We start from the raw sequence: 11,900 nt of genomic DNA on the forward strand, positions 1-11,900 counted from the left end.
TTGATTTACGCAGTTCAGCAGAACAATGTCTTTAAAAAACAGCAGTATAAGGGTTATAGATGCTGTCTTTTTAGGAAGAGCTCATATAATTTTACAACAAAATACATTTTTTTCAGCCATTTTATCATAACATCCTAATATTTTATGCTATGAAATGTTATGTCCTCTAATAGGATCCTGCAATCACGTCTTTTTGATAAAGCAGACATTGACTTGACTTGTTCTTTTTAGCCATGGCTCCATAGATATCATTGTGTCAGTTGCTCATTTTGTTGTAATGTATAAAGTTTATCGTAAAATGTTAAAACCTGTTAAATGTGTTTCTCTTTGTGACCGAAAATTCTTTGCTGTAAAATCCACAATTTGCCTTTTAAATAACAGCACTTCACTAATATTAACGTGATTTAATGTACCATTGCTTCTTTTCCACACTGTTTAACTGCACAGGATTTATTGTTTCACACACACTCACTCATAATAAATGACAATTCCCACCTGAGTGGCCTCCTGTAAACAGCATCAGTGGCTAATTCACTGTGAACTGTAACTTCTGCAGCCCCTCATTAGAATTATTCAAAGCTCTGTCATTGCTATGTTATGCAAACATACAGCACATGTCTGCCCCATAAATCTTCACACAGTGGAGCAGGGAATTATCTTAACACAGCGAGAAAACAAGCAAAGCCTTGTAGTTGTTGAGGCAATATTGATTTGATTTGCTCCCTAAAAGGGGAAATTTATAGATGCGCCGTCTCCTCCAGAGAGTGATATTAGTTTCCTCAGGAGGAAGGCATAGTGTCTGAGCGAGGCGTGAAGAATTGGGTCCAGATTCAGCGGGAGTGTGGGGCCCCTCTGTGAATGTACAACATGTTATTAAAGGAGAGAAAGTTGTAACAGTACTGTTTCTCTTGAAGGTAACCCAAAGCTATCCAGTTCTGCGGTCGCAGGAAGAAAATGTATTTCTCGCGGTGCACTGAGCACCAAGACAGCTGACGACACTAAACCCTTGTCTCAGTTTCTCCTCTCCTCTTTCTCCCTGCTTTTCTGCCTCACTACCCAAGCTCCTCTCACGTTCACACACCCAACACATTCACTCTGGGAACAGTGTCTGTTTGTTCAAGCTGGAGGCTTTTTAATGTCCAACTGCATGTTTTCATCCAGCTTTGCAAAGGTTATTTTATTGTGTTTTGGGGGTGATAAGCTGCTATTGCATCTTTTGCACAGAGGCCACTGTGTAAATAGTGTAAGCAGTAATGTGGGGCCATTCTCCTGGCCATTGATGACCTGCTCATTGCTACCCTAATGCTAACTACCTGACGCTGCCTGCAGAAAAAAATGCATTTCTTCATGTTACTGTGTAACAAGTCTAACTGTATTTTGTAACCACTGCAAACTGCACTAAATTGGTGCAGCTACGTTATAGTAAGCTACAGGTTATCCCAAAACACTTCTAAGACTCGAGACGGACAGTTCATTTTTGACCTGAACAAAACAGTCTCAGCACAAGGCTCCTTTTGTTCCTGTGCTGGAGCTTTCGATCGCATCACATGATCTTCCTCAGCAAATGATGTCTGCCCAGTTGTAGATATTCAAGTTTAGTCTTTAATCTGTAATGTTAGGACAACATGGACGTGAAAAGTGCTCAGAAAAAAAACAGAAATTTTATGTCCACACTTTCATGACGTGGGCAAACTCCATGACATTTGAGCAGTGTTTTCTGAGTTTCCATTTATCATTCCTATCCAAAAATATCATTTTTTAAATTTTTGTTGTTGTTGTTGTTATTGGTTTTTTTGAAAGCAGAACTTTTTCTTTGCAACAGAATATTTTTACACAGTAGTATTATTACTTTTCTCACTTGGTTATGAATTGCAGATGTATGTATTTGCACAGACACATCACATGTACTCAGTATGTAAGCACATGTACTTCTTGTCTAAATTTCATGTGCTGATTTTGTCTTGCTCACATATGATAAAACCTTTTTTTTCCCATCAGCGGGCCGATCGGCACGGTGTCCTGGCAGAGCAGTCAATGCATCTGTGGAACAGGAAGTTCTTTCCCAGCCATAGTCGGCTGTGGATGCTGATAACAGACGCTTGACAGACAGACTGAGAAGGTATAAGAGAGCTCGACTGAACAGAGTGTGTGCATGTGTGTATGTGTGTATGTGTATCTCCTCCACAGACTGGCATCATGCTGCAGACACTGGTCCTCCTGCTGCTTCAGGTGGCATACGGTGAGTAGTCTGGCTTGGCTGGAGTCGTCAAACAGAATAAAGAAAAAGAACATCTGACATTTAGATTAAGCTCTAAATTAATTTCAATCCACTATTATTTGTTTGTAGTTTTTGGATGTGGTACACCTGCTGTCAAGCCTGATACCAGCAGGGTGGTGAACGGACAGGATGCTCGTCCCCACAGCTGGCCTTGGCAGGTAACCACGTTTTAAATCCACTTCTTTATTCTCTTTTTGAGAGTTACATCCTAACTGGTCACTATTCTCCTCAGATCTCCCTGCAGGTGAAACATGGCAGCCGTTACCATCACACTTGTGGAGGAACTCTGATTGGACCTCGCTGGGTGCTGACTGCTGGACACTGCATCTGGTGACTAACAATAAGATAAGATAGCTACAGTGTGATTCAGGGGATAACGACTGAGAGCCAAGGTCAAGGGTTTATTGCAGCACACACATAGAAACACTGTTGACTTGTAATATGATATAAATGGCTTCCAGAGGTGTGGAAACAAACAGCATGAGGGGAATCATAATAATAATGAAGTGTTAAATGACAGAAACTGTGTGACAGGCCAGGAGACATATACCGTGTGGTCTTGGGAGAGCACAACATGAGCCAGCAGGAGGGCACTGAACAGATCAGAGATGTGCTGCGTATTATTGTTCATCCAAACTGGGACATTGACCACGTGGCTGATGGGTGAGTTTATTCTGACTCCTTGGAAACGAGCAAAAATAATATTTTGCAGATCAATAAATAACCTTGTGTTTGTCTGTGGCATCCTTACAAAGAATAAATAGTACTGTTTGTTAATTAACAGCTGTGAATGTAAAAGCAGATAAAAAATGTAACCTATTTGCCCATATACTGTAACACAAAAAAAATAAAAAATAAAATAATAATATAATTGAATAGCATAACAAAAACAATCTGAGCATTTCACGATATGAGTGAAAACCTGACTAATTATTTTCTCCCAGCAACGACATGACCCTGCTGAAACTGGATAAGAGCCCCATCATGAGTGACAGCGTTGGCGTGGCTTGTCTTCCAGAGGCCGGAGAGATCCTCTCCCATGGGACACCGTGTTACATCTCAGGCTGGGGCAACCTTTACAGTAATGTCACTGTGTCCTCATCTATCGCCCGGTCTGTGCACTGCAGATCACTGCAGTGTCTCAGCTGCACAGGAAACAAACAGGCTTTAGGCTCAGACAGGTGCAAATGTTGCACAGTGCAACATTAAATATCAGCACAGTTGACATTAGCCCTCTGCCAGTTTCAGTGGGTAGTGACACATTATTTACTGACGTGCTACTGTAACAGGCGGGTTCAGGCAATCCTCCGACTCTGCGCTGGGTGTGGCGAATGAGGAGCAGGAGGCTTTCTTATCTTCATGTACTGCTGTTCATCGTCTGAACAGGAACAGAATATGTGCTGGGCAGTCAGACAGGCGGCTCTCACACAGCACACTACAAAAAACAGCAAGTCACTGTAGCACAGAGGCTAACTGGCTAGCTTAGAGAGTGCAATATGCTGTTATTTGAATATTTCAGTTAGCTTTTGCTGCTGGGTAATAAGTAAAATAATGACTTTTTCAATAAGGAACACTTACAGTTTTCAAATCACTTTCCCAACATTACTCTGCCTGCTACACAATATAAGTGTAAATATATTTCTATTTGTGTTGTTGTTCAGCTCTGTCCTCTCTGTGTCTCAGCTAATGGACCTATGCCGGACAAGCTGCAGCAGGCCCTGCTGCCTGTGGTGGAGCACAGTGTGTGCAGCCGCAGCGACTGGTGGGGCAGCACCGTCAAGACCACCATGATCTGTGCAGGAGGAGACGTCATAGCTGGATGCAATGTGTGTGAGGCACCAAGAGGAAAAGCAGCTCGTACCTGTCAGAACTGAAGTACCTGCTGTGAACAAAGGTCGACTACTTTACACTCTCTCTCTCTCTCTCCCTCCCTCAGGGAGACTCTGGCGGTCCTCTGAACTGCATGGGTAAGGATGGTAGGTGGTATGTCCAGGGTGTGACCAGCTTTGTTTCCTCCCGCGTCTGCAATGAAGTCAAGAAGCCCACCGTCTTCACCCGCATCTCTGCCTTCACCGACTGGCTCACAGACGTAAGTTCATCAATAAACCTGCTCAGTTGTGTTGGGTTCTGTCTGCACAGACGCTGAAATGTACTGCAGCTTGTGCCACTCATAAATAAAACATTTCATTACCAACATGTTGTCTCTTCAGGTCATGCTGCATTACTGAGGATCTGCTGGACATCAACTGATCAAATCTAAAAAAATAATGAGGTCCCAAGTCCCAGTACTATTTTTAAGTTGAACATGAGGGTAAAACACAGAACAATGTGTCTGTCATCACTGAAAAACATTAGAAAATAAAAATATATAATATGTTTTAAACAATACTTTACAGTTAAATCAACTTTTGTGTGTCTTTCATCAGTACATCTCTGGATGTACATTGTTGGACCTGCATTTTAATCAGTGTCACATAAATCAGCATTTTTCAAGTCTTAAAAACCTCGAGGGAGAAGTGAGGAAAGACTCCCGCTCTCTGTAAAAACACAGTGGACCACTTCATATTTCATCCCTCCTGCTGCGTGATAAGAAGACTGAGGAATGGCTGCCCATCACCGCCTGCATGTGGAGGACTTATGAATCAGTATCTCCCATCAATCATAACCAAGGTCGTCCAAGTGCCGGCGCCGGTGAACATGCTGTTTGACGCACCCGGGTGGGAGCCGAGCTGGGAGGCAGCGTTTCACATCAGATAAATGGCGGTGATAGTTTACCTTGATGCACAGCCTCGGCCGCCTGCTGCATCAGGTAACAGCAGCGTTTTGACCCTGTGACAAACATACATCCAGTTTGAGGCCACTGGCTGCTGTTAAGATGGTATATGATAACACACTACAGACAGTAACAAGCTCATGTGGGTCTATATTTACATTTAGAGTGACCACTACATACAAGGTGCTATTAATATTAATATTAGTTCCTGTCCTGTAAGAGTGGTGACAGCCGAGATGTCTTCAGTCTGATTTATCCAAACTCTGTTAGTGAGTGCAAAGTTAATATACTCAAAGCTAAAGGGTTTTATTTGAAAAAGTGACTGTCAAAAAGTTTTGTATTATTATTTTGAATCTGCAAATAAGTTCAGTGGAGTGAAAAGTACAGTAATGTGAGTCTGTTTTTCTTGACATGACAATGAGACGCTCTTCACGTCCAGAATGGGTTTAAAATGAGCTGCTATAATTCTTATCAATCTAAAAGAGACTTGACATTAAAGACTGTGGAGGCGTGATGGTGTCCAAGTTATATGATTGAACACTGTGGGTGTGCAGTCAGACACAATGAGACACCAGGAGAAGTTCAATCACATCCAATTATGATTTACTGTGGTCTTTAGGTTCGTAGTCACGGGCCTAAACAATGGAGGTGGACAATAATTGATGCTGTTAGTTTTATCTAAACAGAAAATAGAAATCATGTGTTAATCAAGATCAGGATTTCTTTATTTGTCATTTTTATGGCACACATAAAAGCAAAATTGAATTTCACACATCCACCAGTGCAAAGAAGCCTGTGAAATTATAAGTTAATAAATAAGATCACTAATAAATAAACTAAGATTATACTAAAATAGAATTTCAAAAAGTAGTTTAATAAAATAATGACACTGAGAAAATATCTAAACTTCATGTCATGATGCACAACAACTATTAGCCCTATAACTTTAACATAACAGCTCACACAATACAGGCAATCAACTGTTTCCAAGAGAGAGACCTGGAGGATTCTGCTGCAGGTGAGCAAAGGGGTCTGCACCTCAACTCAATCCTCTATCTAACCTCTGATGAATCCAGGCCCCTCCTCCTTCCTGCTCCTGCTGAGACAGCTCCTCCTCCAGACCTGCTCTTCACAACACTTTTCATTGTAAAAGTAAAAACACTTAGTGGCTTCACTTCATCACAAATGGAGACATTCGTGTTCAGAGGAATCAGTTTATGAGAGCTCTGGCTTCTTTAGAGTGGAGGGACCTCAGTTTTACACAGATGCTTTGATACGTGTGTCAAAGCCAAAGAAACGAGTTTACATTGCTGCTGCTCCAGAGCCTGACATGAACACAAACCTTTTGACGTTAGTCTGTCTCCACCTGCTGGTGGATGTGTGAACCTGCTCAGACCTGGCCATATCACAGCAGCTTCACTCAGTGCACTGGTCATTTACACAGACAAGATGAGACATAAACTCCTGACACATCATGTGAAATATAACCATCCCTCTTTAACCACTTTAAACTGTCTGACACTCAGTTTAAATTTCACAATAAAAGCTTTGTTCTTCTTCTGTCGTGTCATCTCAGTCCCAAGAGCAGGAAGCTGATGCTCATCTGCGTTGCCTTCAATGATTACCTCAGCAATCAGCTAAACAAGCAGCAGCCCCTGGTGCAGGGGCTGTTTGAGAGGCTTGGTGTATATTTAGTTATTCATTTGATGATTTTTGCCCCAGGTTCCCCCTCTCAGGCTGCAGGGTGCCCTGGTGGGGCCATATGGAGCCTGAAGGTGCAGATACAACCCTGGGCTAAAAAAGTTCTTCATCTGAGCATGTTTCCCAGATAAAAATCTGCAGTTTACTCATATGCAAATCTCATGTTTGTACAAAATTACATGTATGAAATATATGTACATATAAAAATCATATTTTGTATGTAAAAATTAGAAATTGGAACAATTTCATCTATTGACATATATGTATAGTTCATACAAATATTTATGTAATGTAGGCTATGTATGCTTAAATTGTAGACACGCAGTCATAAATATATATCCATCCCAAAGCCTGTCAGTATATGGTGATGTTACATACAGTGGGTCCAAAAGTTGAGATGATGATGTAATATTAATGAGAAATTAATAAGAAAGACATAAATTACCATATTACATTTTTATATCTATGTATAAATTAAATATAATACATTAACATATATATTATACCATATAAAATATTTTTAATATGGCTATTTTATATATGTTGTGAACTTATATGTTCATATATCAGGAGAATGTATATATGTGATAATAACATACCCCCTCATAGGTAACGTGGCAGCATCACTCTTGATATAGTGTGATGTAATGTCATATATTACATTTCTTTTTGGGTTCTTAAAAACGCTAAGACAGATCATCATCCAGAGGTAAAGAGGTGCAGCACAGGGTCTGTGTGGTAAAACATGGTTTTAAGTAGGATTAGAATTCACATGTGTGTCATCAGGGTGCTGCTGGTCGTGCTGCAGTGTTATTCCTTCTTTGGTAAAAATGGTTGCATTGTTCAATTTTTAATGATTATTTCCTCAGCAGTTCAGTTCAGTGTGTCAGGAGGGTCACAAGACCCCCACTGACACTCAGCACCACCTTTGTGCTTCAGTACACAATAAACTCCATGTAACCTACAGTGCATGTGATAGGATGTTGCTCCTCTGTACTACATCAACTGTATGTGCTCTGGAAGTTGATCTGAAGATAATGTATTATAGCCTGCAGGATCTGAAATTACATTCTGACCATGTGGAGGCAGCGGGGACATTACATTTTAGAAGACACCAATAACATGCATTATGTATTAAGTTGCACTCAGAAATATTAAATGTGGTTTTGTGTGAGGGGTTGTGTTTTCCTGTTGTTTCAACATGTCCAGATGTGTTACTTTCCCCTGGAACTTAAAGAAAAGGGGCTTTCCATGCTGCTAAAGGTCAAGGTTGATAATGATATTATTACTGCCACAAGTATGCATTATATTTTCTTGTAACAGGCAAAACAAAAAAACAAAAAAACAAACAAACATGATATTAGTGTTGTTTTAATCCTTTAAACTGCATCTTTAGGATCAAAAGACACAGACTTTCCATCACATCCAATCTCAGTATTACTGTGTACATAATCTTGACGCTGTGGCTGCTCAGTGTCTCTCTCTGGGATGAGTTCAAACAGCTGAGTTTTATTGTTTTATGGATTACAGCACAGACTACTCACAGCGTAGTACTACAGGGTGGCCCCCGGCAGTGGGAGGAGGGCAAACTGTTTGACCCTCTGTGGACTGTGCCAGCATGGCAGTTAGGTGGCATCAACCCAGTGTCCCTGCAGGCAATGATTGACTGCGATATCATAACAAATCTCATAAAGAAAACAAGAGTTTACGTTCAAGATGCACATTACAAGGTAGATCCTATGTGCTGCTTCGTATAGTGAGAGGAGAGGTGATACGACTGTGAGGCTGTTTTGCAGATAGATTTAAAAAAATTCTTAAAATATGTCATGGTTTGTTTGCTAAAGAGGAAAAAAAAACTACGACATAGTTACAGGCATAACTACAAAGTGTTTTGATTAGCGTGTGGGTGGAGGGACAATGAAAGCAGCATTCCAAAGGTTGAAGGTAAGTCGCAGCTGATTTTCCATCGTATGTGGGTCTCCTGAAGTCACATGGGAAAAACTGTTGCATCAAACCTAATGGGTTAGTCAATAAATAACTAGGTAAATCATAAAATAAAGTCCCTTTAAGATGCTTCTTTAAACTTGACTGTGCGCCACAGTTGGAGTCTTCACTCGAGCTCATCTCATGCACAGATTGGGTCGTGTCACTGTGTACACTGTGGAGGGGTCAAGGTCAGAGCCACATACATTGTTGGAGCCACTCAAATCCTATCACATAAAATATTATTGGTCATAACTGCACAGGAGCTAAGACTGTGGGCACCAGCACTAACAGGCAATTACCATTAACTAAACAGATTTATCAGTGATCATTCATGTGCTGCACCTGGCTTTTATGTCTTTATCTGCAAAATAATAGGCAGTTAATAATGAAATTTTATAGTGATTGTTCACATCAAAAGCCAATATCACGACACTGAAAATATATTGTCATTTTTATAAATTTTAAAAAGATATTTAAGCTGTGGTGAAATTCAGAGCAGAAATTGATTAAATAAGAAATTAGGAATTAATATTCTAATAAAATAATAATGTATCATTTTTTAAAATCATTATTATTTAATGGTAGAAAGTTTGTTCTGCTAGTTGTTGCTCAAAAACTGAAGTGAAATTGTTTGGAGAATTTCATATGTTGAAATGTATTTTATGTCCAGTTCAAAGACTGTGAAAACAAAACAAAACAAAACAAAACAAAACAAAACAAAACAAAACAAAACAAAACAAAACAAAACAAAACAAAACAAAACAAAACAAAACAAAACAAAACAAAACAAAACAAAACAAAACAAAACAAAAAACATAAATCCAAGTTGATTTTGAGTTAATTAACTTTCAAATCCCGAATCAGATTTTTTAAAATGCTTTTCATGTAGTACTTTGTAACACATATTCACATATTGTATGAGAATACAGTAGGTCATTTTAACTGATTTAAAATGTGTTGGTATAATTTACTGTATGTGTAATTGAAAGTTTATGAAGTATGTGAGGTTAAAGCATGTTTTGTTGCAGCCACAATTTTTGTATAGTTATACAGAATTATATATATAGTATATGAAATATACAGTTTAGTTTAGTTTAGTTTAGTTTAGTTTAGTTTAGTTTAGTTTAGTTTAGTTTAGTTTAGTTTAGTTTAGTTTAGTTTAGTTTAGTTGTTTGTTTTATTTCATTTTGTTTCATTTACTTTTTTGTTTTTGGTTTGTTTTTGTTTGTTTTGTTTTGCTTTGCTTTATTTTTTTGTTTTGTTTTGTTTTGTTTTGTTTTGTTTTGTTTTGTTTTGTTTTGTTTTGTTTTGTTTTGTTTTGTTTTGTTTTTTGGTTTGGTTTGGTTTGGTTTGGTTTGGTTTTGTATTATTGTGTGGGTATTTTAATGTTTTATACGTGGGTGTTTTGCTGAACACTGTGTACGTGACAACACCTGCAGCTGCAATTACATTATTGGTGGTGTAGCAGTCAAGTATTACAGTGTAATGATTGCTGGTTATGAGCTGTTGCTTTGAGGCTTGACAATATACAGGATCAGTTAAGAATATCAGCCCTTGAGGCAAGAAGACGTTCTATAACTTTTTCAGTGATTTTATTTATGGTGGCTGTAACTGAGGAATGCAGTGCTGTGTATTTTTTTTTACTTGTGAGTTTTGGTCTTAAAGTGATAAAAGTTGTAGAAGAAGAGGATGACAGGCTTTTTAGACATGTGCAGTTATGGGCCTAAAAAATCTTTTAAGAACATCTAGAGGGATCAAACTGGGGACCAAAGAACACATAAAACTAACTCTGGTGACCAAAGGAGAATGAATCATGTATCATGAGGGACTCCTGAGGCAGAAGTTTTCAGAGGCCGAAATCATTAGAGTTCAGTTTCAGAGCAAAACATCAGCAAAGTCTGTCTTGCTGAAACCCTGATGTGAGGCCCACATTTACCAAAATATCAGCCACAGCTCTCAGCAGTTAAAGCATGTCATCCATACCAAATATTTACCATAATAATATTAATAATAGTAAATAATCTAATAATCTATCATCATAGATTTATAATATGTTATATAAGACTTCAGAGTTTATTCTTTGCCATCAACTCAGTGAACCCATTTTAATTGCAGCATTAAATCTATTGTGATTAGTTTACTGCAGTTTGGGAGTAACTGAAACATGATTCTGGCTTAATCATTGACTCATATTCACACCACTGATTTTAGATGTAATATGCGCAGTTGTTACAGTCATATCTCAGCCATATCTCTTGCTATAAACCTGGACTAATAAGCAATAAATGTGTGCACAGACAAGCGTGTGTGAGTGCATGTGTTATCTAAGGAGCCATAAACCTGTGTGTGTGTGAGTGTGTGTGGGAGAGAAAGATAGAGAGAGAGAGAGAGAGAGAGAGAGAGAGAGAGAGAGAGAGAGAGAGAGAGAGAGAGTGTATAGGCACATGCATGGTTGGTGCATGTGCAAAGATAGTGGATATAGATCATGTATACAGCCTGACCTATACATTACACTACTTGCTTTAAGCAAATGCTCAAATAGTGAACTGCACAGCATGAAGCAGCTGCTGCTCCACTGTGACACAACCAAAAAATCGTATCATTTCATGTAACATTTAACAGCACAGGGCACCACAACCTCAGCAACTGATGATTAATATGATGTAGACCAGTGGTTCCCATATTAAAAATAATATTAAAAATAATGAAGTAAAGTCTATTTGTGACCCTTTTATTACAGGTTATAGTCTTTCTTAGTCATGTTAGAAGTGGTGGTTCCCTCTCATATGGTTCAGTTTGAAGACAAGAAGTCTTGAAGAGATGAAACTATCCGTTGTTTTGGAAAAGAAAATCAATTAAAAAACACAGAAACATGAGAACAATAATACAGTAGTAAGAAATGCAGCTTGGTGTTCCATTCACAGCCACCAGGGGGCGCTTTGTCTGAGTTGCACCTGTGCCTGTGGACAGGTGCTGGCTCACAGTACCCAGGCTGAACATATATGCCAGTGTTATGTTTTAGCTTAAAGTAAGTTTTTATTATTATTATTATTATTATTATTCAAATTTTTACTATATAAAAAGAGGAAGAAGAGTCTCCTGTGTGTGGAGTTTTCTCGGCTTCTCCCCTCCACCTGTGTACACTGCGGCCCACCTCTCGTT

The 11,900-nt window shown here is 39.0% G+C and overlaps 1 protein-coding gene across 1 annotated transcript; it reads left to right on the forward strand.

Moving 5' to 3' along the window:
• Positions 1–2,083: 2,083 nt before the first annotated feature.
• On the forward strand, positions 2,084–4,666 carry LOC139626625 (chymotrypsin-like elastase family member 3B). The gene is made up of 8 exons (XM_071487033.1): positions 2,084–2,239; positions 2,348–2,436; positions 2,511–2,608; positions 2,813–2,941; positions 3,223–3,359; positions 3,962–4,104; positions 4,215–4,367; positions 4,489–4,666. The coding sequence occupies exons 1-8, from the start codon at positions 2,161–2,163 to the stop codon at positions 4,504–4,506; spliced, it is 846 nt and encodes a 281-aa protein (XP_071343134.1). The 5' UTR covers positions 2,084–2,160; the 3' UTR covers positions 4,507–4,666.
• The last annotated feature ends 7,234 nt before the right edge of the window (positions 4,667–11,900 follow it).

This window comes from Trachinotus anak, unplaced genomic scaffold (assembly GCF_046630095.1).
Source record: "Trachinotus anak isolate AG129_WGS33_773 ecotype Australia unplaced genomic scaffold, CSIRO_AGI_Tana_v1 ptg000010l, whole genome shotgun sequence".
In the NCBI taxonomy this organism is placed as follows: Eukaryota; Metazoa; Chordata; class Actinopteri; order Carangiformes; family Carangidae; genus Trachinotus; species Trachinotus anak.

Coding starts and splice junctions, on each gene's coding strand:
- LOC139626625 (XM_071487033.1), top strand. CDS start 2,161: ATGTGTGTATGTGTATCTCCTCCACAGACTGGCATCATGCTGCAGACA. Junction 2,437..2,510: donor CCCACAGCTGGCCTTGGCAG/GTAACCACGTTT, acceptor TATTCTCCTCAG/ATCTCCCTGCAGGTGAAACA. Junction 4,105..4,214: donor ACGTCATAGCTGGATGCAAT/GTGTGTGAGGCA, acceptor TCCCTCCCTCAG/GGAGACTCTGGCGGTCCTCT.